Source organism: Lates calcarifer, linkage group LG3, assembly GCF_001640805.2.
Source record: "Lates calcarifer isolate ASB-BC8 linkage group LG3, TLL_Latcal_v3, whole genome shotgun sequence".
Taxonomy (NCBI): domain Eukaryota; kingdom Metazoa; phylum Chordata; class Actinopteri; family Centropomidae; genus Lates; species Lates calcarifer.
The window spans coordinates 20,827,791-20,852,273 of NC_066835.1; the positions used below are offsets into that span (position 1 = coordinate 20,827,791).

Below are 24,483 nucleotides of genomic sequence, written 5' to 3' on the forward strand. Positions count from 1 at the left end.
CAAACACTGATTACCTCGCTGTGTAGGAGCACTCATTGATTTTTTTTTCATTATTTATTGCCATGCTGTTCACTTAATTAATGAGAGGTGGATTGTTGGTAGCAGATAGAATGACATTAATGCAGACTGGAAAAAGAGTTAAATTTTGACATAGATTTCTCTAAAACTCAGATGAAGTTTCTGACACAAAATCCAAAAAGTGTTTGTTTGTTGTTCTCATCTTTTTGAAAGCCAAACCCCCATCACCTGCTCCAGCAATCACTCAGATCATCAACCCCCTGCAGACACACACTTAAATTTTTGGGCACTCCTACCTATTTTTGATTTGCACTCCACTGTGCTAAATACATTCGCTGATTGTCAAGAAGACTTTAAAAAAAAAATTAACCCATCCCCTTCATAATGGAAGTGGGACAAATGGGAATAATGACGGCCCAACTAGCACTGGTCCTTATGTTTCATCCACTAAATGTCTTTATTCTTGATGTTAAGATATTCCCATGACATCAAACTTTTACTCGGCAGGAAGAGGTGTGGAGGTGAAAGTGGTGTTGATCTGAGCGATTCAGAACCAGATGAAGATCACAGCCCTGAAACATATCAGGGATTATCTGTGTTTTTCTGGGGCCCAGTGTTTTTAGCAGCGCCTCTGCTGTTGTGCTCTGATTTGACCCGGTTTCCCACATTTAGACCTGTGACACATTTAGACGTGGATTTGTCAGATCTTGTGACTTTTGTCTGCAGACATTAGAATGATTTGGTCACACCTCTTACCAGCAACTAAGAATAGAGCACCTGTTCCCCTCACCACATCTTCACAGGTACATTATGTAACAGAACTACAACATTTACAAAAAGCTATTAAAGACGATTAAGAGAAAACGTATGTCACAGTTTGTTCCATCTGTGATTACATCAATACAAAACATCGACGAAGTCCTATTAGATCTGACCTCCACACACACACACACACACACACACACACACACGCCAAAAAAAAAAACAAAAAACAAAACACGTACATCCAGTCCTCACATCCTTCTTCTCTCTCTCTCTCTCTCTCTCTCTCTCTCTCTCTCCTCTCATCACGCACCTCGCGCCACCTGCATCAGCACCGGCTGAAAAGTTGCTCTTAAGGTAAGCTTATATCTGATCAATACCTACAATTCTTCATCCGCTCGTCAACATTTCACTACTATTTTTTTATACATTACCGAGATGACAGTTTATCAACCGGTGTACGCATGCTTAGAGCTGTGGAGGAGCGCACCACATGCACATGTACACATTGTACTCTCGATAAAAGCATCTGGGAACGACCGCGCATCGCTTTGCATTTGTGTCTGTTCATGAATCTTTACCGAGCTTCAAACTGTAGAGAAAAGTGGAGAGGATCTGTGTGAAGACGTTTTCCAAGGTAAGACAGCCCTCTCAGAGAAAAACAGATGTGTGAGAAATTCAGGGTCACAACATCACAGCAAAACTGTTAAGTGGCTGCGAGGATGTTCCAACAACAGGAGACAAAAACATCACATAGGACAGTTTGGTCACTGTAAACTTGTTACCAAAGACCTTCTGTGTATGAATGATTAACATACAGTGTTTTCCCCTTGAGGAAATGTTTAATCAATATTAACTATAAGAAATGAGAATATCAAACCATCAACCTGAGGGATATTTTTCATTTCCTCTGTCCTTTGTTAGAGAACAGTCTGTGTTATAGTATGTGTAGGATCAGCTGTGCAGGCGGGATGTACAGAGTGTGGGCTCCAACAGGAGTCTGGATTTAGAATTCTCTGTCTGAGTATTGAATATTACTGAGGGAAGCAAACTGATCCTGCTTCCTGCCTATTGAGTTTCACTTTGGTGGAGTCTGTGCACAATATCAATATCTTTGATTTTTTTTTTAAAAAGACAAAGAAAATTTTAATTCTCTCAACATCCCTTTTGCTTTTACACTCATGTAAGCCTACAGCCAAATATTGTCTTTAATAACTTAGGAGGATGGGTCATTGCTGTGCTGTGTTAGCCTGCATCTGTGACACTCAATACTCCACTACAATATTGCAATCCCTTAACACCTTTAGTTGGTGTAGTTCTGTATATACTGAAAACAAACATTCACTGACACACAGTTGGAAATAGAGAATTTTTTAAGATTGTCATATAGATCTCAAAGGGATATCCATAAATTACTTTAACATTTTTCCATTGGTTGACAATATGTACATTATTATAGGACTCTAACCCGTCATGCCTCTGTGGACTTGGTTTTTGATGACTGTATATTTGTCATGATCATAATCGCCAATGTTCCAATGAGCTCTAACATTACATCCATGTTCTGCTGCTGCTCTGTATTCATGGCAGGATTCATACCATCACTGCATTCATGATGCAGAGCATAGCTGATTTGTCCTTGAACTTTCATCCTCTGCATTGTGTGTGTGTTGTGCTGCCGCCGGCGAGCCCTTACAGCATGTGTTTGTTCCATGTTGTGCTGCAGGAGTCTTCCTCATAATCCACACTGTCAGTCTTAAGAGCAGGTTTATTTTAGGGGGGTTTGAGCACAAAATAATAAATGTCTGATTTCCTGCTTTTTGTTTTGTTTGTCACTGCTGATTACAGGCTCTCCCAGGGGTCCTGCAGGGCTTTCAAGGGGTCCCAAAAAGCAGCAATCAGATGGATGCTGAGTGCAATACTCAACTGTTTTCAGCTGCAGGTCCTCTAATGACCACTAGATGGGCCATTCAATAAAATCCAGACTGCATTACTGTACTGATAAAACCCTGAAATCCTGTTTTGAATGACAAAATCAGAAATATTTTTCCCCAAGATTCTGTAGTCTCAGTAGGTTATTTTATTCCTCCAATTATTTGATATGCAGTAAAGTTTTCCTGTGATTAATTGTTCTAATTCTATATAGGCATGGCTTATATCGACAAACACTGGTCTAACTTTGCAATACACAATGCATTTGCAATCAAGTCTGGATTTAAATCTTTAAAGGATTTTTTCTCTAGGTTCTACAGCAACATTTAAAAGCCCCTAAACTACTAATCATGGGTCTGCATGACTTGAGATTTGACAGAACCTCTCCTGATACTTCCTGACGGGGTTTAGATATTTATCAAATAATATTTTTCAAAGCTGCCAATCAACCTATTAGAGCCCAGAATCAACTCGACAAGGTTAACTGTGCTGTATCTGCAGATAGATGCAGCACAATACAATACAGATCTTGAAATACTGAGTAAATGTGGGAGGGATTGTCAATCAGGGAACACTGCAGTTACACAAGGATATTGTAGTCATCTCATAATTTACACCTTTGCCATAATTCATCGTTGGCATTGAGATTGAATTCAAAACATTCAACCTGATCATCTATTCATGCTTTAATTAGATTTCAACAATCACAAGCACTTTCCCCAGAAAATGCAGCTTCTTGTTGGATATTTGGTTTATGGCTGAGACGATGTAACGTGTTTGCTTAATTAACAGGAGTCTCAGCCTATCGCACTGTGTTGATTGCTGCCTGCTCATCCCACACTTGCTCCACACAAGCTCATCCCTGTGAAGGAAATCCAAATTCAAGCTTCAGAGTTTCCCTTTGGAAACCTGAGAGTGACATCACAGACGGTACGTCAGTGCCTTTCCTGTGTCTGTTGGTCCCTAACAAAAGATGTTTAAATGGTACATGAGCAAACTTCACACCTCACACTTTCACCAGGACTTTCTGAAAGTTTAAAGGATTTCACTAGCCAAAAACCATTCAAGGCAACATTAAATTTTGTCTTCTTGTTAGTGGGGGTGGAGGTGTTGAAGACTTTCAGCCAGCGTAAGTGTGTACAGTTTTCTCTGGATAGATTCCTTGCTCACTTGCTGCCATAAAAAGCTCTGAAGCCTGCCTGTAATTTTGATTCATTACTTTCACTAAGAACAGCTCCTGTTGGTGACAACAAAACAGCAGCAGAATATTATGGTCTCATGTAGATGAGATATTGCAAACCCCCAGTTTGTGATTTAGACTAATGCTAACTGGGGATGCTTTTATATGAAAATGGGAGACCTATTAAAAACTATTCAAATTCTTCCTTCAGGAGCTTCAGTGTTAATAATTCATTTAAGTTGAGACAGCTGCACAGAAACAAAATGTATCCAGATGTTACACCATTCTTGCTGTTTGTCCTCCACCATGAGTACAGGCTAAATCTTCATGGGTCCATTGCTCCCCATTCTTTAACCACAGGTCTCTGGTTTGTTTGTCAGTTTATCTAATACTCATGTGGCCTCATTATCCATTTTTTAGTTACACCATTTATGCACACATGCAAACTCCACATCAATTCTGATCTGGTAAATTGACCTTATTACTCTGAGGTCTGTTTCAGGCATTTGACTTTGATTTCAGGTCAGTTTTAAGGCCCAGTGTGTAGGGTTAACTAAAGGCATGGGCCTTCCGGTTTCAAGGTGTATCGTGGTTTGAAAAAGTTAAGACTGGCTTAAAGTGCAGGAATCCCTCGTGTCGCGTGCAGCGCGGATTAGCACAACCACACCGGCTCGTTAGCTCGGTTCAAGCTACCTGTGTTCATGAAGGTAGAAGGAACTGACCCGCGATGTGCTTGCGAGAGGTGGCTGCAAAAGGAAGGCAATACTTCAAAGCTGATACCGCATTTACGAGCACACCACCCACCATCTTTATCCCAAATTCAAGGTGACGCTGTCTGGAAATGAACGTATGCTGCAGCTACGAGAGTTAGCATATGTAGCATCGGTGAAATAAAAACTATAGGCTTGGATAACAGTGAACTAGCTAACATCAACCAGTGTCTCCTTCAAGGAGCGGAGAAGAACAGAGAGTACTTTTACTTAAGTACTACAGCTGTAATCGCAATACCGCGAAACCGTGATATATATTTTTTAAGACTGTCACACCGTCTCATACCGACCCATGCCTAAACTTTACTAGCATAACGCTGATTACCCTTCTCTTCGAGCATGTAGGAGCACCTGTGGTGGCGTTCAGGTAATGTAAAAACACCTGGGGCTTGTTGTAAAGGGCTATAAGAGGGGCTCATTCTAAGCTAATGAAAACACAGCTATTCTTAATTTCAGATGAAAACGATTTCTGCCAGTACATCTCTTTAACCCTACACAGTGTAGAATTCAAAATGTTGGACCAGTGAAGACTTTTAGTATCAACTGGCTTTGAGAGACAAATGTAAATGCAAACTAAACGACAAAATATAATGCTTGTGACCTCCCTCCAAAATATCCATATTAGCATTTCATGATAGCATTAAGAGTAAGAATTATGGTTATTGCTATTGTTATTATGGTAATTTGTAGCTGTGCAAATCAGCCTTTGCTCCTAACAGACAACAGCCATAGCTTTATGTCAGTGAAACATTTGAACAAAGGTCTGAAGCTGTTGTTTTGCTCTGGAGTCTCCAAATAGAGGTTTGTGGTCAGAAACGCCTCTAGATGTGCTGTTGATGTAAAACAACTCGGGATCTCCTGCTGCGTTGCTGCTGATGCCTCATGTGGATTTTGGGTGTCCTGCAGTTTTGGCAACAGCTTGGAAGAGAAAAAAAAAAAAAAAAAAAAAGCAAAACCTGACCCTGTGTCAGTGCTGACGGGGATTTTCTCTTCAGGAAGACTCTGCTTGTTGAAATGTATGACGTGAGCTCCAACAAGAAAGCAGCCGCTCTGCTGAAATGCCTTTGAGCAAAGCACAGCGTTCCTACTTGCTCCAGACCTCTCAGCTTTTTAAAATCTGCATTGTGCATTTCAAAGCATGAAATAGCGCTAAATGCTTGTGATTAAGCCATCGCACCAACAGGAAGAAAGTTGGATGGATGAAACATGCCGAGACACTGTGACCACAGCGCTAATGACTCACAAGTCTGTCATCTCTCTTGCGAATGTTCATTCCTCATGTACTATATGCAACCCTGTATACACAGTGCAAGTGCATGTGTGCATTATCACATGTGTGTGTATGTGTGTGTTTGCATTCGTCATGTATGACATGCAGGCTCATCTGCACACCGATGGAAGTCACACACTTTTTTTTTTTAATCTCAGCAAAATCCTCTCAGCTGTTACATCCACCCCTCTACTCCCCCAACACACACACACACACACGCACATACACACACAAACACATTTACACACATACACACTCGCTAGCTCCACCATAGACTTTGGAATTCACTGTTGCCATGGCAATGGAATAGAGCACGCTCTCTCGCATCGCCTGTTCTTTTCTATTGCTTTATATCTCTCTCTCTTTCTCTGTGGAGGCAAACCAGCTTCTCTTGTTTGACAGGGGGCTTGTTTTTTTGCCGTCGGCATCAGGTTTTGGATGTTTGTTTGTTTGTTTGTATGTTTGTTTGTTTGTTTTTTCAATGACATATCATCATCCTCATATAGGAAACATGTTTGTATGGGAGATGCTTCTGTACAGGAGCATCCCCTGGTTTCAAGACTCATATCACGTTCGTTAATCGAATCCATCCTCCTCCTCCCCCCCAACTCTATCTCCTCTTATCTCCTTCTCTCACTCTTTCCTTTCTCTCCCTCATCTCCTGCTTGTCCTTTGCTACTCTCCCTCTCTTTCTGTCTTTCCTCTCACTCTCTCTCATCTGCTCTTTACCCCCCTCCGCCTCTTTCTTCCTTCTCTCAGTTGGTAAGATGACTGCCATGACAATTCAATGAGAGGAGAGGACGCCAAGTGAAGTATCCCCTGCTCGCTGAAAAGGAGAGAGGGAGTGCTCAAGGTAAAGAGAGGAGAGGGAGAAGTAGAAGAAGAGGAGGAGGAGGAGGAGGAGAAAGAAGAGGAAGAAAGAAGGGATAAGAAGAGAGGGAGAGGCAGAGGAGCGAGGGAAGGGTAAGGGGCGAGAAAGCGAAGGATAAACGGTGGATGGAGGCAGCTCGGACCGGGGCTACGGAGAGCTCTTCACCGACGAAGAAGAAGAAGAACAGCAGCAGCGGGGGGGAGAGGAGATGGAGGCAAAAGGCAGAAACATGCCCCCAGGTAACACACACACACACACACACACAGACACAGGCAGATGTGAGTGTGTTCTTGCATACAGAAACAACAAACAACCAGATGCACATGTGGACTCATATATGCATGCTCACACATATATTCATATATATCACACATACATAGATGTACATTAAAGCATAAACATTCAAACACACAAACAAGCACAGACGAACACAATCATGCTGGAAACCACCCATACACACACACACACACACACACACACACACACACACACACACACACACATAGATACACACATTGGAGTGCAGATGTGTACAGAGGTCTGGATTCAGAGGGCAAGTGGCTTTGATTAATCTGCGCTGGCATTTGTGTAACCAAGCTAAATGTTTGTTCACATTTAGATCACAGATGACTGAAGAGAGTGTTGACATATGAGGAGTTGTGAAAATTCAGGGAACATGCTACAAAAAATGAATTTAATAAAGTGAAATATTGAACTGATCTGACTTGAAACATCAGTTCATTTTCATTATGTTTTCTTTATATGCACCATGGCTCTGCACAACAGATTTTGTTTTTTTCAAATGTAGAAAGCAACTATGGTTGGTTGGATCCCATAAATTCTGTGATGAGACTAGCCAATCAGGATCAAGTATAGCTAGGATACGTGGGGTTGTGTCACCTCTTGTTGTCTACACTGGATGCAACACAGTTTGGCTTTTAAAAATCACAAATTCTTTTATTAAAACACCAAGTACGAATCAGTTCCAGCTACAACCTGAGGCATCTCTCTACATTTTACTAAAAGCAGGCTTCTAGTAGAAACTGGACAAGAAGAAAACCTGATTTTTTTAAATATATATTTTAATATATGTATTTGGAAATGATTTTCCACTTTGCCAAACCAGCGTGGTCACGGAGGAAGCCAGTTGCTGCCATGTTGCCATGTCAATGTACTGCTCATGTGACAGGTTTACACTTAAATGCAGCATGAAACAGCCTGGGAAAAAGTTTCATTTTGAAAAGCAGATTTCTGATTTGTGAGTTTTATAAATAAAATTGACTTTACTCAAAGCAAATTTGAAATATAAATTGTCAAACTGAAAGTTTTGAGATACAAATAAAAAATGAAACAGTACCCGAAAAGTATTGCAATAAGTGCATTAAAATGCATTAAAAAAGAAAACCAAGGTAAAATCTTCAATAAAAGAAAATATTTCCTGGCATGCGACTGTTCATTGAATGGCTACTCTTTTGGGACTTACCTTATGCATATTCCAGCAGGCAGGTCACACTCAGGGTCAGAGTACCAGTGGTCTCTGTTATTTTGGGATTTGTGTTGCCATGGAAACACCCTGCAGGCCCACTGAATTAGCCAAATAGTTTCAAAGCCCACAGTGGGATTGATATTCTCTGCGCGATCGATTGTTTACATTAACCTCCCATTTGTGATCGTATGAACAGAAGTCATGGCCCGAGGCTCGCCAGAACACTAAATGAGTTTTTGTCCACCATTTTATTCAAAAGGTTGAGATCCAAATGGTTAAATGGAAATCCATGACGACCCCCCCACCTCCCCTTCTGTGCTCCTTGGATGTTTCATTTATGTTTCCTGAAGCACAACAGATGTGTTGTATCTCAATTTTCCCCATCGTCCTTCTCACTGTTCACCTCTCAGCTCTGATTTATGTCTCTTCACTTCGCTTTCCATTCCTCTTCTCTCCACTCGTCTCTTCTTGTCTCATCATCCACTCTTCTCTCGTCTCTTCTACCCTCCTGTTTTTATTAATGTGTACAGAAACCTCTGTCCCTCTTTCTTGCTCCTCTGCAGTTGCCCGTTTGTGTCTTCTGCACTTAAGCTTTACAGTTATTTCCTCAGCTGCCTTTATTGATTTTATCATTGACCTTTAAAGACAATTTCTTTCCATACCTGCAGATTCTGTTGATTAATGCCTCTTAACATGAATCTCTCTGAAACCCTGGTTTTGACAGGAGCCTACCTGCTGAGAAAATCCACTGATGCATAAAATAATGCCCAAAACACACACTGACGGACTTACACAGGAACATTTTTCCTGCGATGTCTCCCGGCAGTCCATCTTCCACCCTCCGCAGCTCAGTGTTAGATGATATTTGTTGTTTTGTATTTTTGTTGATGCAGCGGGGTCGGCATTTTGTTCCTCTGCTGGCTGTGTGCTGCCAACATTTCTTTACTGCTCCAGGCTGTGTACGTTGTTTTTTTTTTTTGTTTTTTTTTTGATTAAAAACTGCTCCAGTGTGCTCACCCAGAATGCAATGGAAAGACTCAAACCCATGAGCAGCTCTCACCAGTCACTTACAGGGGCCCATGGGGGACAGTATAGTTCTATTAATGCATAAATATTTGACAGTTCAATGCATAAATTGTGCACAGGATGATATGCAAAATTGGTTACATGTCTTTTTTTTTTTTTAGCTTCTTATCTTTAATTTCAGGGGTGCTCAACCTTCTGGGGCATTTTTCCTTACACTCTGCTATAAAGATAAACGAATTAAATGTTTGCCAAAGTTTGAATACCAAGCAGTAACCTATAGACAAACACAATAATTATGTGTATACTGTAGGTTGACCATAACGTTTACGTAGTTTGACGTATCAGGCTTGTGACCAGAATTTCAGTAGATGCCTCCAACTGATGTTAAAGTGAAAGAGTGTCCCTGACCGCCACAGTGCCTTTGAGCAAAGAAGGTCACCCCTGAATGACACAAATTGTGACAGTGTTAATGTAATGTGCAGTTTCATATAAGGCATAATTATATCAAACTTTTTGTCAAAGTCAGACCTGAGCACACTGATTTCTTAACACAAAATGCTTGAATCAGCAAAACTTCTTTCCGGTGCATTATTTAATGTCAACCAAGAATAAAGGGACAACTAATCCAATCAGAAATTGTATAAAAAGGTGTTCCACATAACATCAGCTCTTGCTTCATTATCATCAGACTGTCTGTGTTATTAAAAGTGATCAGTTTGAATGTACATCCATAGTTACTCTGACTCTGGCAGTACTCACACGAACTCCTGCTAGTCATCAGTAAAGGTCAGTGACGATCATACGCAGTATAATATATTATGAGTTTGATGAAAAGGTCGATGTGGTTCCAAATACATGGGGACTTCTTAGGATGAACATCAGCATAATGCTTTCAGAAAATCTACAGACCATGAAATAAAAAGACAGGACAGTCCTTTCAAGGACAATTTAAATTCTAGTCACCTACTGTTATTTGACATAGTGTGAACTGGACAGACAGGGTTGTCTACTGATGATTAATGATGTTGGTTTTCTTGTCAGATATTAGTTTCCTTCCCCGCCCAGCGATGGTGTGGTGTGAGCGGGGCATCCAGGTGCTGCTGACCACCATGGGGGCATTTGCAGCCTTTGCCCTGATGACAGTGGCGATTGGTACAGACTACTGGCTGTACGCCCGGGCCTTTATCTGCAACAGCACGGCCAACTCATCCCAGGAGGACTCCAACAACAAGGACAAGAAAGACCCTGGGGCTCTCACCCACTCCGGCCTGTGGAGGATCTGCTGCCTGGAAGGTACAGCTGGTTGTGTGTGCATGTGTGTGTTTGAGGTTGTGAAACCTTTGGACACATTGGGGGTTTGTGTTTTATCATGTGCTGGTCATTGGAGGGTCTTGTTGAGGTCAGTGTGCTCATCAGTGTAATCAGAACAGACATAAATAGGTGTTCTCTTACTCACAAGCACAGTTACTCACAGAGAGACAGAGAGAGAGAGAGAGAGAGAGAGAGAGAAACACTACCAGTATAATACATTTCTCCACTTTTGTATATTTGTTGATCTGCTTTTGGAGTCTTTGTGAGGTTGTTTATGAGAATGATGTAATGGGATTGGTAAGGTTGCTGTTCTTGCCTCTAGTTGTTACAGTGACATAACCTGATGCTGGTTGACCTTTTCTAGCCTGCATGCCTTGTGACTATGACAGCCATGGGAACCACACCGAGGAAAACAATGCAGGACCTAATTTCACCGATAGCTCAACTCTGTCTCTTAGGGTTTGTTTTCCCAGTCATGTTATGGCTACAGACATAATAACTGCCTGGAATATGCTGAGATGATTTGTTTCTGAGTGAACAAAGTGCTACATTTACCTGCCACTCACCCCTCGTTGTGGTTAAGATAAGGCAACAGACATTAGGTTTCCTTCAAAACATAGTGTTTGCACATTAGTCGTATACAAACCTGATGTCGAGAGGACAGGGCTCGGTATCTGAGTTCCCTGAATTATCCAGCTCTTCACAAGTAGTGAGCAAACAAATTGATAGAATAAACAGTGATTAGTGATGTGACTTATCTAGCATATCTATAAAGTATATATAACATGTCAATGCTTAACATCATCTCTACATTTAGCTACAGCCCACTCTATTAAACTACATGATGAGATCAGAGCAGATGGATAGCAGCAACCTGGAGCCTCTGGTACAGGTTGTACCAGTAGCCTGTACCCTGCTGCTTCCCATTCAAATACAGAACACCGGTGTCGCTGAGCAGCAGATGCAGTATAGTCCATATACACAATCTGGCTATACCCATAATGCATTATTATATCATCATGACAAGCTGTAAACATGATAATGAGATGTTATAAAAGCTAATGTGGCACCTTGTGCTGACTTTTTCGAGCGCTGTGTTATTGTTCCTCCATTCAGATAGGAGGGTTTTGAGATGTAGAGATCGAAGCTTTGCCTCATTTTTCTCCTGCTGCACTCGCTCTTTTACTCTCAAACACAAACACAAATACTTACATATACAGTGCACACACGCACTATACCTTCGACATAAAGCTCATCATAATGCCCCAGAGCTCAGATATAAGTGGTGACTCATTCAGTGACTGATAAAGTAGTTATCCTGTGTTGCTGCAGCTGCCAGACAGGCAGGTTTAATAGAACTGGACACACAAATATGTGTGACGTGTGGCATTTTAACATTACCACATTCATTTTGAGGCATTCATTTCATTATCATAAACAAGAGAACTGCATCAGGAACACAGGCCTTTTCTCTGTGTTTTCAAGTGTGTGCAGTCACATCTGACATAGCAGGACTTTCTGTGCTTTTAGCTTCAAATGCTTCATCCAGAATGGGTTCAGTAGTCTTTATAAGCTGTTTCATATGGAAACATCTGTTTTTGTTTCGACAGTTTCAACAATAGCCTGTGGTTTGACATTTACTGCCAGGTGGCCGTATTCCTGTCTTGTCAGATTTGGCAAAACATTGACTTTTGTTGTTGCCTGGCAGCTCTTTTAGAAATCATCCAAGGTGTTAGACAGACGATCTGCCCTTTCATTTCAATCCACTGTCCACTGGGTCCATTTGTGGAGAACTATTCCCTCTTTAATCAGTTCCTGATCCTTTTAGATTAATAATTCTGTTCCATTCCCAGTTCATGATGCCTGTGATGGTCTGTCTTGGAAATCAAATCAGATTTTGCTTCAGGTTTTTCTTGGTTCTTTCTTTGCACAGGTGTGTGTACACAAAGTGTCCTTTTCACATTCTTTTTAATGTTTTTTTCTGTCTTTCAAATACTGTATTTTATTTCAAGAGAGACATTGCATCTCTCTTTTCCTCTTGATGTTAATTTTGTCCATGGCATGCACAAATAGCTGTCAAGATAAACAAATATTTTCTGTCAACAAAGAAGCCAAGCATACAGAAACACCACAAAACAGAGGCAGGTTGCTATTCCTCTAAAGCCAAAGCCTTCAGGTTGAACCAGTGAGGCTCCAACGTACATTTTCAAACTCACTTTGTCTTAGTGAAGACAAAAAAGACAGAAAAAGTATCCAAAACAGTTCCATGCAGGAAGAGGAGGGCATGTACTAAGGACTGTCCACATGAGCAAACATGACTGCTTTGATGTGTTTGTTCAAATGCCTAAGGTGACCTGTGATTACATTTACTTGACAAGGACCTCTAGTCCTCTAGTTATGATTCGTTTGTCAGGTGCAGAGGAAGATGCCCTGTGATGCTGTAGCACCAAAAACCTGTTGGCGACAAGACTGGTTGTTTGGGTCAAAGCACTGTTTGACCCATGATTCAGTCGGTGATACTGTTTGACCAGTTTCTCCTCTTCTACCGAACTTTACTGAACCTGGCTGAACCTGGCAAATTTCAAACTGAGCTCTCAGACTGGTGCTCTTTAACCACAGTTATTGTTACCAGTAACCACAGGTGTTGCTACATCAACTGGGACTGAAAGCTTAAGGATTATCATGTAATTGTTTATGAGAAACTTCTAATTGTCTGATTGTCTCATGGTAACTATGTAACGTATCATAATCAGTACCTTACAGACACTTAGAGCTCAGTCTTTCATCACTCTCATCATTTTTGTCTTCTATTGTTTCTGTCTGGTCATCCGCAGTTTGTCTGTCATCTCTGTCCATCTGTCACCTTGTTTACTTCTTCTCTCTCTTCCTCATCTTTCTCAATTTCTTTGTCTCTGCTTCTGTCAGTTTCCCCTCAATCCCTCAATCATACTGTATACCCCCTTGTTTTTCTGTTTTTATTATTGTTTCCACCTCTTCCCTTCACCATTTCTGCCATTCTGTCTTTTTCCTATATTCTTCTGTTCCTTGTGATTTCTACTTTTTTCCTACTTTTTTTTTTTCCTTTTGTCTTTTTTCAGGCTTGAAGCGAGGTGTGTGTTCCCAGATCAATCATTTCCCGGAGGACGCAGACTACGACCAAGATGCTGCAGAGTATTTGCTGCGTGAGTAACACACACACACAAATGAACAACAAATGCATACAGGCATGTATAGAAACATTAGATACATGTACACTGGCATACACACACACATCTCAGCAGAAAAACACACACACACACACTACAGTCTCCATCACACACGGATACAGAAAGGACAGAAGGGGATGGTGGGCGGACATCAATGCACGGATGTCAGATTCGAGCAAAGCGTTCCTGGAGGTGTGTGTGTGTGTGTGTGTGTGTGTGTGTGTGTGTGTGTGTGTGTGTCTGCGTGTCTGCACAGTGTGTTTATGTGTGTGTAAATGCCCAGGTGCATGGGGTTGGGAGTCTGGGGGTGTGCAGAAAGCTTTTTTTTCACAGATGGGTTGAAAGAACAGCCTTCACTAATGGATTATTTTCAGCTCAGGACTGAGGTTTCACATCCTGCCTCCATTGTGATAGCAGATTCTGTTCGTACAGCCCTGAACCTTTTGCTTTACAAGTATATGTTCCATCCATATATTATGAAAGGTATCTATTTCTGTGGAGAAGGCTGTGATGGTATCTCCAACTCTTGTGTTGATATTCAGTTTTCAAGGAAAAGCAGCAAATTCTTTTTCTGCTTATAAAATGAAATGATTAGTTAAAATTGAAAGTATTTGCCAGTTGTATTTATATCAAATGCCTAATATATTAATTGAATAATCATTAAATCAAATAAACAGGACACTTATCGCATAATCGATACATAGTGCTGAAGAGCCGAACACCACCCACAGTTCAGAGAATCATCTGCAGCAACTGTTTGACATGTCTGACAGAAGCTTCTATGAATAAATGCTTATCACAGCTTTTCTCTGTAGTGGCAAACAAAAGGCAACATAGCTTGAAAAGTCACCTTCAAAACTCAAAGGCTTTGCTGTTCCATGATGGAGCTTTTCAGCATTTTAATCTTCTATAATGTCTCTCTGCTATATGTTATCGCAGCTGCTTGAAAGCTTGAGGTGACTGCAGAGGAGAGGGTTTTAGGTGATGTAATGCAGCCTTTTGCAGCCATATTGGAGGTCCTGATGTTGGGCAGCAGTGCTGACTGATTACCTGATAAACCCCAGCATCCTCAAAACTCCATATTCCAGTTTGTAACTGTTCAAAAAACAATATATACTCAGCTGATGTTACTAATTTTCTCTGGTTTGACAAAGCTCCTCCAGAGCCACAAAGACATTATGTACCAAATATTATGTAGAAAACTCATATAAATAGATAACTGCTGTACCACGGCCAAGTTGTAGTGTCAGCTATAGCAAGTCTTGGTAACACTTACTCTCAGGAGTGTCACTTTGCACCTTCAAGTGGTGTTGAACTTCAAAAAAAAAAAAAGCTCACTAATTGTACCACATTAGAAAATCACAGAATTGTCCACAAAAAGTTGAACAACAATGACATTGCAGCCAAAAGAATGATGTGTCTGTGCTCATGTCATCTGCAGGTGTGGTGCGAGCCTCCAGCATTTTCCCCATCCTCAGTGCCATACTGCTCCTGCTGGGTGGAGTGTGTGTTGCTTCTAGCAGCTTCTACAAAAGCAAAAGGAACATTATACTAGGTGGAGGCATTCTCTTTGTAGCTGCAGGTAAGACGACAGCTTCACTGTGGTTTTGACTAAGACGTCTGTCCTTCCACTCGGAGTTTGGAGAAAAAGTTTCTCATGGATATTTTTACCAATGAGAGCAAATGTGGGTTTGGATTTTATTAAAACACAAACTGGGAATCTTCTGTCTGCTTTATGTTTTAGCCCTGATTGGAAATTGTGTCTGCTTTAGGTGATGGCTTTGTCCTGCCAATCAGTCTTATTCTATTCTAAACTTAAATTGTGCTGTTTCACATGTAGATCTTTCAGAGCTATCTGTCTTATACAAGCATAATAATATAAGCTGTGATGTTTGATATGCAGATGATTTTTCACGTTGTGCCTGCCTCCTCTCTGTATAATTGAAAGGAAACCGTTCCTGTATCCCTGCCTGCAAAACAATTTAATGAAGCTGCAGGTTAATTTGTCTCAGAGGAGCACTTAGAAGTCTTGTATATTTCCTCAGGCCTCAGCAACATCATTGGAGTGATCGTGTACATCTCTGCAGCGCTGAGTGACATCTCCCCAAAGAAGGATGAGGATAAGAAGTGGCATTACTCTTATGGCTGGTCTTTCTACTTCGGCGGCCTGTCCTTCATCCTGGCTGAGATGGTAGGTGTCCTCGCCGTCAACATCTACATTGAGAAGAACAAGGAGCTGCGCTGCCGCTCTCGCACTGACCTCTTCAAGAGCACCACACACGCCATGCTGCGGCTGCCCAGCTACCGTTTCAGGCGGCGCTCTCGCTCCAGCTCACGCTCCACTGACCCACCACGCTCACAGGAGACCTCGCCCATCGGAGCCTCCAAAACCTTCAGCCTGCCGCCCTCTGCCCCACCGTTCTCTGTGGCCACTCTGCCCAACCCACACCACACCAGCAGCGGTGGAAGCGGGGGAGGCGGCGACATCTCCATGTACACCCTGTCGAGGGACTCCAAGCTGGGCAGCCTGGGAGGTGGCGCCCCACCTCTCTACGGCACGGTGGACCGCGCCACCCTCTACCAGCTCCACAACTACTTTCCAAAAGATTCCAGTGGAAGCGGCGGAGGAGGAGGAGCGGTGATAAGCAGCGGTACGCTCCCATCTCACTCCAAGTCCAACTTGGCAGCAGCGGCAGCTGTAGCCCAGAATGCAGCACCGCTGAATACCTCCACATCAGCTGCCCCGCCAGCCCAGCCAGCCCCAATATCTACAGCCACCATGGAGAGGGACAGGGGCAACGTGGGAACCCTGGACCGACTGACAGCCAAAAGGGACAGGGATAGCAACTCAGATACACTTAACAGGAAAACTACGCCAGTTTAAAAGTAACCCTCAGAGAGGAGGGACAGAGGGTAAAGGGAGCACTGAAATAAAAGAAGAGACGTGGTATTGAATTTATGTTCGAGATATCAGAGTTGAAAGAGAGGAAGAGTAGGGCGGAAAATGTGTAGGTGACACATCAGTGGTAATGTTTCTGTCCTTGAGCCTGAGGTATAGCTGCCATAATTACTTACCAAGATCATAAACAGCCATAAAACATCTGACATTATTTGCACGTTCATGACATCTGCCTTAAAAATGGTCATGACTTTTACTCTGAGAGCTTGTCTGTTAATTGTACAGCACTGGTAGAATGGAGGCTTCAGGGGATTTGTTGTTTAATTTCAGTGTTACTCTATTTCATGTGTTAGACAGAAACATACACGCACACACTTGGGAGCTGCCCACTGAAACCAGTCTCCCAGTGCAGCAGTTTTAAGTGCCTTGCTGGGGAGGCAGGGGAGCTCATTAGTTATTTAGTGTCCCCATCTTGGTTTAGTCAGCTGCTACTAGGACTCAAACCTTCAGCTTCTCTCTAACAAAAAAAAGTCTTAACTCATCTAGACATCTAGTTTGAATTTAGACACTGAGGCATTGTTCACCTGCAAACCAGCTACTCTAAACCATACAGTACTTCATGACACCACAGCATGATACGTAAAACTCTAAAAAGTGGCCAGATGGTATAAGCCACACTTCTGTTACATTTCTGTTTTAAAAGGAACAGAAAGCCACAGACGGGTACATTCAGCCAAGTAACAAGCTGCTCAGTGATGAGTTGACTGCCAATTCAAGGTCAACAGTAGCTACTTAACCTCTGGTCCCAAAAGAGTGACCTCAGTCATACCTATCCCTACTGACACACACACGCCACACGCCAGTGGAGGCTGACACACTGTGAGCCTATTTATTTTTCATTGTGTGTCAAAGGTAATTACAGTGACAGATGGGCATTCTCCACAGTCCTAGAGAAAGGAACAGCCATAGACTCTTAAGCTTCACCCTGAACGCCTCCATCACACCACTGCCAGTTGTCACAGTTTGGTTAAACACTGCAACAAATGTCCATCTGAACAAGTAACTTTATCTGATGTTAAAGTCCCAGAATCTTTCTGTAAATGTGTGAAATATTTGCTGAAGAGTGGCCAAGTGGACGTAGACTGTTCCTCTTGTTTCAACATGACGCTTGTTTTTGTTGCCTTAACAATAAGAGTTCCATTAGAAAATGTTCAGCATTTCAATATGCAGAGCAAATGTATTTGCAGATGTATCACCAGACAAGAGCGTCAGTATTCTGCAAAACCACTGATTATATTCAGTCACCTTTTTTAAGTCCAGTGCCAGTGTTAACATTGTCACTTGCTCACTCTGTGCACATAGCAACGATGCTATGGTTAGCATAGTGGTTAAGGTAAGGTTACTAAATCACGTTAAGAGAAAGATCCAAACCATAATCTTTTCCTTTTTCAATTAATCTCTGGTACTGCTCCACCACACTTGATCACTGTGTGTCATTAGACACTAGAAATGTTGCTAAATGCACCTTCAATGATGGAGGCGTTTGTAAAGATGGACATTTTTGCACACTGTGATGTTTAACTGCCTATAATTGATTTCAGGGTTTGTATGACTGTTTATGGTGATGGTTAAATACTGACGGCTACAAGGCAGCTTCCATTGAGTGTTCCTGCAAAGGGCTGCAACCACAGGCAACAGGGTGGGGGTCAATTCAGTTTACACTCAGGGGGTGGAAATTTAGTTAGAACATAGATTTAAAAGCTAAAAATGAATCTCATGTGTTACTCCAATATGAAAATATCAACCATTTTATCAAGCCAAGTTACATCACTTATTCTTAAAAAGAACACAAAATAAAGCACATTATAGATTCTTAAATAAGTTATAAATTATCTTAAAGAATTTCTAACAAACCAATCAGACTTTGAGCATGATGTATTTTTGAGAATGCTTGTGAAATGTCACATATTTCAAAGGGGGAAAAGAATCTGCAGTGGATGTGCTGTGTCACATTTTGGACTGAAACCTCACGTGTTCTAAATCTGATCATTGGACTAATGTGTTGAACTTTAAATGCACTTCTGAATCAGCTGCGTTTGAAAATGAATTCAACCCGACCCTGGTTGACGACAAGTTGGAGGAGGAGGGAAAATGAAAAGAGCACAACAGCCTTCTGTTCCCCTTCCCTCCGTCTCTCTTTTAGCTATAACTATATACTATTTCACAAACTAGAATAATAAATGTATTACTGAGTATATTATCAATCCATTCACTTCAACAAAAGCACATAATGTCTGTAAATGGTAATCTTTGGGTTGTCTTTTCATTCTGAGTGATTATCATCTCTAGGTTACACGAGATTGTAACTCCTTGAGTATTAATATCATGTTGCTGGTGTTTCTATGATCGTAATGGTTATTGCAGGGTATTTATACATTTTGAAATCTTTTTTTTTGTAATTTTTTTATATTCCTTTCAAGAAGTTTTTGATTTCTTTTCTCCTGCTTATGTACACTAAAGTCAGTGGTGTCATGTGGAACAGCATGTGCACAAAAGTGAGAGGGTAATGTGTAAATTCATATCTAGATCATCACCATCTTCATTGTTTTCTTACTTTTATTTATCAGGGGGAGTTGACTGAGCGTGCATGCAACGCCCTGTTTAACCTTCACACACGCTGACGCTGGCAGCAGCCCAGTAAAACCAGTCTGCTGCCAGTCAACCGAGCAACTTCCCTGGGACAGTTGGGGCATTAAGAGCAAGGCACGATGATCATTGCTCAAGGAGGAGAGATTGTTACTCATTTCATTTCCTCCATCAAGGTTGTTCCAGTCTTTATGGACATCCTTCTGGTTCATTTTTACAATGAATTTCACTGTGTACATTATTTTTACTGTAATTTTTGAGCTGTTTTTTAATGTAATCGTTGTCTTCTTTTTTACTAATCTTATTTCTTGTCCTGCTGTTCATTATCTATGTAATCTTCTCTATTTTATGTGTAATTGCTCTTTTATTTAGTCTTTTCTCCTCATTTTTGATAATATATCTCCACTGTTCACTTTGTCTTAATTTTCTTGAAGGCTTTTTTTTCCCCTAAACATTACCAACGTAGCCTAATAATCTGTGTTTTTTAATGTTCTGACTAGTGTATAACTGTAGGCGATAGAATTTATATTAATCTATTTATTTTCGTGGTGGTATGTATAGATATTCTTAATGTTATATTGTTTCAGAGTTCCTACACCTGTATCTTTGGGCTATAAAGGCTTCACGCCTGCCTGTGAAACAAGGTCAGTAGCCTAAGTGCTGGGAATGTGAGCTAAATGTAGTCTGTTGTCAGTACAACAAAACACATTCGCCTCATGCTTCTGAAAATGTGAGAATTGTTTCAAAATTACTAAATAAATGCTGGCACTGTGTCCTAAACTTGCAAAGTGTTTGTAAGAACTTGGTCAAAAGTGGACATCCTGTTCCTTTGTTTCAGTTCATATCCTAATGTGAAACCATTTTAAAGCCAGCGTGAGTCACCGGCTCCTGTTCCCAACACTAAGGCTACTGACAAATCAAACCTGATACTCTTCAAATGGAAAACTGGTAAAACTGGTACATTTCCTCTCAGCAGACTGACACATGTTAAGGACAATAAGGAGAAGGGGAAGCAATGCAATATACTGATCCACACTGGAAAAGACAAAAAATATAAGGTATATACAGTATACATATATATATATAAATATATAGATATATTCAATAAAGTTCTATATGAAAATTATTTGTGTTGTGTGTTATTGATAAAATTCGATTTACCAACAATTCAAAGGTCATTTGTTGTTTAAAATGATCCCACATGATCATCACAAAAATTATTCACAAGTGTTCTGTTCAGATCTGTCTCATATGGTTAAGGTTTGCTTACGGCTGATGTTACTTTGCCAGGGTTAGAGAAAGACCACGCTCATTAAATCATGAGCAACCTAGATTGTTGACAAGAGCGGTGAGGGTATGTGTTGCCTTGCATGTAAAATACCAGTAGCTATTGTTTTCCATATCTTAACGCACTGATTTGTGTCATGATATGCCAGTGTCCTACTTCCCAGCTTAGGTGGCAGGTGTGTGTTGCATTTAAGGCTGGAGACCGTGTGACATAAAGCAAAAGTTTGGTCCATTCATTCTCTATAGGATGAGAGTAATTTGTGAATGATTCAAAGAATTGAAGGACAGCAGCCTATGTGGACTAGATAGATAGATAGATAGATAGATAGATAGATACTGCAGAAGAAAGTAATTTCACAAATCTGCTCTAAAAAAGGAAACCATGACAGGCAGTAATTAAGACGGTGCAGTCCCTTAATAACGCTGAGACGTCTTCTCTAGAGAACAACACAGGGAGGGACTGTCAGCCCAGGGGAAATGTGACAGTTTTTAATCCCGCTGACAATAGATCTGCTGGCAGAGCACACTGGAGACTGAGATGTGTTTGGTTGAAGCAGCGAGGAATGTGATTTGGTGTCAAAGTTTTAATTAGTTGGCCTCGCTTTCTGTCTAGAATCCTCCTGACGCTACAGTGCCGTCTTCATGTCTTTGTGCAGCGGGAACAGGAACAGCAGCTCGGAGCCGGCAGAGGAGTTGTCTCTCTGTTTCTTCATTCCTACCATATCTTTGTAACTATGCAAAGACACAGGAAGCCAAGAATATTTGTGGCTCACTACAATCAGTCATTTTGTAAACTGCTTTGCTGCACACCTGCTTGTTCTTCTCAACAATACTGTTTTACACTGATGATTGCAATGAGGAGGTAAATCTGACATTTTACAGCTACTAAGTTTTATTTTTTTAATTTGATTTTTTTTTTTTTATAAATTCCATTTTCTGCTTCTTTATACTCCTGATAATATAAAATATTATTTAAAAAATGTGTTAAATTTGAATTGTCAACACTTAAGTTCAGCTACAGTTTATATATAGTTTCAGTTTAAGCTGTAATAATTTTCTTTTCTTTTGAGTTACTGACGTCTGGCCTCCACTGTGTAGAAGCTTGATGTCAGGTGTTAATTGCCACACCTGGTGCTTGGACTGTACCAAACCCCTGCTGTGGCAGGGGGGAGTTTGGGGAGAGAGCATTATGTTTGTGTATTTTTCACTTCATTTTGTAAGTTTCATTTAGAATTATTTGTTTATATTTTGCTTAATAATAATGAGCTAGAGACAAACTGTCTATTTAGTGTTCATATGTCGTCAGTTTAGTTATGGCCTGTATATATGCTCCTCTCCCGGCCTCGGCTCTCTTTTGTCTTTGTTGCTATCAGGTAAGTTGCTCATTTCTCTAGCACCTTAGTTTTCTCTATTTTGACTTCAGTTCTGTTTCGTTAATGTTTCTTTCATTAATAGAGAGCTTCAAGCTGGTGTCTCAGGCAAAGCAGATTGAAACCCACTTTGTCTCTTCAGCAGAAAACACCACAGTTTAAATACATGTAACTGCATTTCTGTGAGCACATTAGCAATGTGTTGATCATTAGCCATGTATCTGTGGTTTTTCATTGAAAAAGCCAGCAATCCATTCTCATGACTCTTGATGCTTTGTCAACTCATCAGTTCAGATACAGAGTCAAAGGCTCATTGACTCTAGATGAAAGGTTCCACCTAAGTAATGCAAGATAATTAGAGGAAAGATTGAGGTGGCTGAGGTTAGACTGAACTCTTGGTCACATGGTCAGGGTTACAGCTGGCATTAATGACCAGCTGTGCTCCTGTTAAAAAGCCAATTTAGCTCATTTGAGGAACAGTCAGTGTGAGAAAGTAAAGCATTTACTGTTACAATCTGTGTGTATTTTTTTAATTTATATATATATATATATATATATAAATATATGAGTCCTCCCATGGCTCACCTGGCTCTGCTGTATTATTATGTGTGCAGCTGGCTGCAGAGTTGTCTTACATACAGTAAAGTAAAGAATGATAATAGCTGCCGCCCTCAGCTTTCATGAGTCAACAGGAGTCTGCCACCTGTGAAGACACTCTGCATTTAAATTTCCTCTCATTCACTCTGCAGCTCGCTGTCCGGCTGTCTCTCCTTCCAGGGCTCTTTGGTGGTGAAGAGTGCATGTCTGCAGTTACTGATAAGGGCTCCAGGCTAGCTAACAGACGTCCATATGCCAGTAGGGAGGTCTGTCAGTCAAGATTACTCTCTCATTTCCTCTTGTCCTCAAATCCTTCCTCACTCCCACTGAGGGAGATCCCAAGACAGGGAACCTGGGCTTTCTGAGCAGCACTGTCTCTTATGAAAACTCAAGCTCCCATCATACTACACACACACACAGTTCAGACTCAGATTTTTGTAATGTCAGCTGTGATATATACACATGTCACAGGTATGTATGTCCTTATCAGGATTTCAATTTGTGAAAAATAACCACCAACATCTTTAAGTTTGACACTACAAATGACAGGTGTTTCTGCTTGGTTATAACCTGACGAATTTAATCTCATAAATTCTAATAGTATTAATTTGTTAATAGTTGGTCCAACACAAAGCTTAATACTTTGGGCTAGAGGGTAGGGGTAAACTGTGATCATTCAAATCACAGCAAGTGATATGAATTATGTGATGGCATCTGTCAGATTTGATTTAAAGAAAATAATGTAACCTAATTATTATAATTATAATTAAAAATAGTGAATAATATTAATCCCATTCTCACTCAAAAGTTAGCATCAGAGACTCAGTGCTGTATGGACGTGAGCTGTTTACTGGTTCACTTTGACCCATGGGATTATGGTTAAGCCTTGCCTTGTCTGTGAGTGTGTGAGCACATGCTGTGGGTATATTTCTTAATTAAGACATCTGATATTCATGCATTGACCAACAGATGAAGCTGTATTTGTGGGTGAGCGTTTAATAGGTGCAGTAACTCTTTTTTTTTTAGCTCATCACTCACTTTGCTTTATGTTTATGCTTCCTGTCTAGACGTGTGTGACAGGAGATCTTAATTTAATGTGTCTGATATTGCAGACATGTACATTGCTGTGTTAGAGCTGGACGCTGTTCTGAGTTTAAATGTCCATCTGGGTGTGTGTGTGTTTACTGGTGTAACCATAGAGAGACCAGTTAGGAGTGTCCAGCTAACTTCTCTTACACACTTCTGTTTTGGGTTTGAGCCAATAAAGCTGCAAATATTTAAGAGCTCAGTTTTCGTCGAGTACACTCTTCACTTGTTCTCAAATTTACTGCAGGAGTGTATTTTCTTTCTGGTGGATTAGATGATGTTGAGAGTGGGAGTGAGTAACTTTTGGGGTGTAGCTTAAATCTGATTCTAACTGCTCTACAACCTGCAAATTATGGTGGGTAACCAGTTAACAAGAAAACACCTTGAACTCTCCAGGAGCTGAATCAGCATTTCAAACAGTTCTACAGTGCAGAGGGGCAGGGTCACATTCAGTTGAATGTCTGTTCATCTATCTCATAGTAGAGGCACTCAGCACCTCGATATGTGAGTTGTAAAAGCAACATGAGACCGTTTACAGAGCTCCACAGAGATCATCTCTCCTTTCATCCGTACCATCTGTGCTCAAATGCAGGTGCAACGATCACAAAATATTTCTTTGGACTGTGACCAACACGACAGTTTTCTTCTGTTTTCTTCCCTATTCCAAACCTGTTGCCAGAAAACATCACTGAAATCTTTAACCGGACACAAAGTGCCCCTGTATGAAAGTGACCAAGAGCACATTACCTGCTGCACTGTCACGAAA

General features: G+C 40.9%; 1 protein-coding gene across 3 annotated transcripts; it reads left to right on the forward strand.

Moving 5' to 3' along the window:
- The first annotated feature begins 1,018 nt into the window (after positions 1 to 1,018).
- Positions 1,019 to 20,503, forward strand: LOC108886963 (voltage-dependent calcium channel gamma-4 subunit). 3 transcript variants are annotated; one of them, XM_051068924.1, is made up of 7 exons: positions 1,019 to 1,137; positions 3,505 to 3,642; positions 6,692 to 7,042; positions 10,357 to 10,608; positions 13,725 to 13,808; positions 15,274 to 15,414; positions 15,878 to 20,503. In XM_051068924.1, the coding sequence occupies exons 3-7, from the start codon at positions 7,012 to 7,014 to the stop codon at positions 16,714 to 16,716; spliced, it is 1,347 nt and encodes a 448-aa protein (XP_050924881.1). In that variant the 5' UTR covers positions 1,019 to 1,137; positions 3,505 to 3,642; positions 6,692 to 7,011; the 3' UTR covers positions 16,717 to 20,503. The 3 variants fall into 3 exon arrangements, with proteins under 3 accessions (XP_050924881.1, XP_018537640.1, XP_050924884.1); XM_018682124.2 differs by lacking the exon at positions 3,505 to 3,642; XM_051068927.1 differs by lacking the exons at positions 1,019 to 1,137; positions 3,505 to 3,642 and adding an exon at positions 1,156 to 1,417.
- The last annotated feature ends 3,980 nt before the right edge of the window (positions 20,504 to 24,483 follow it).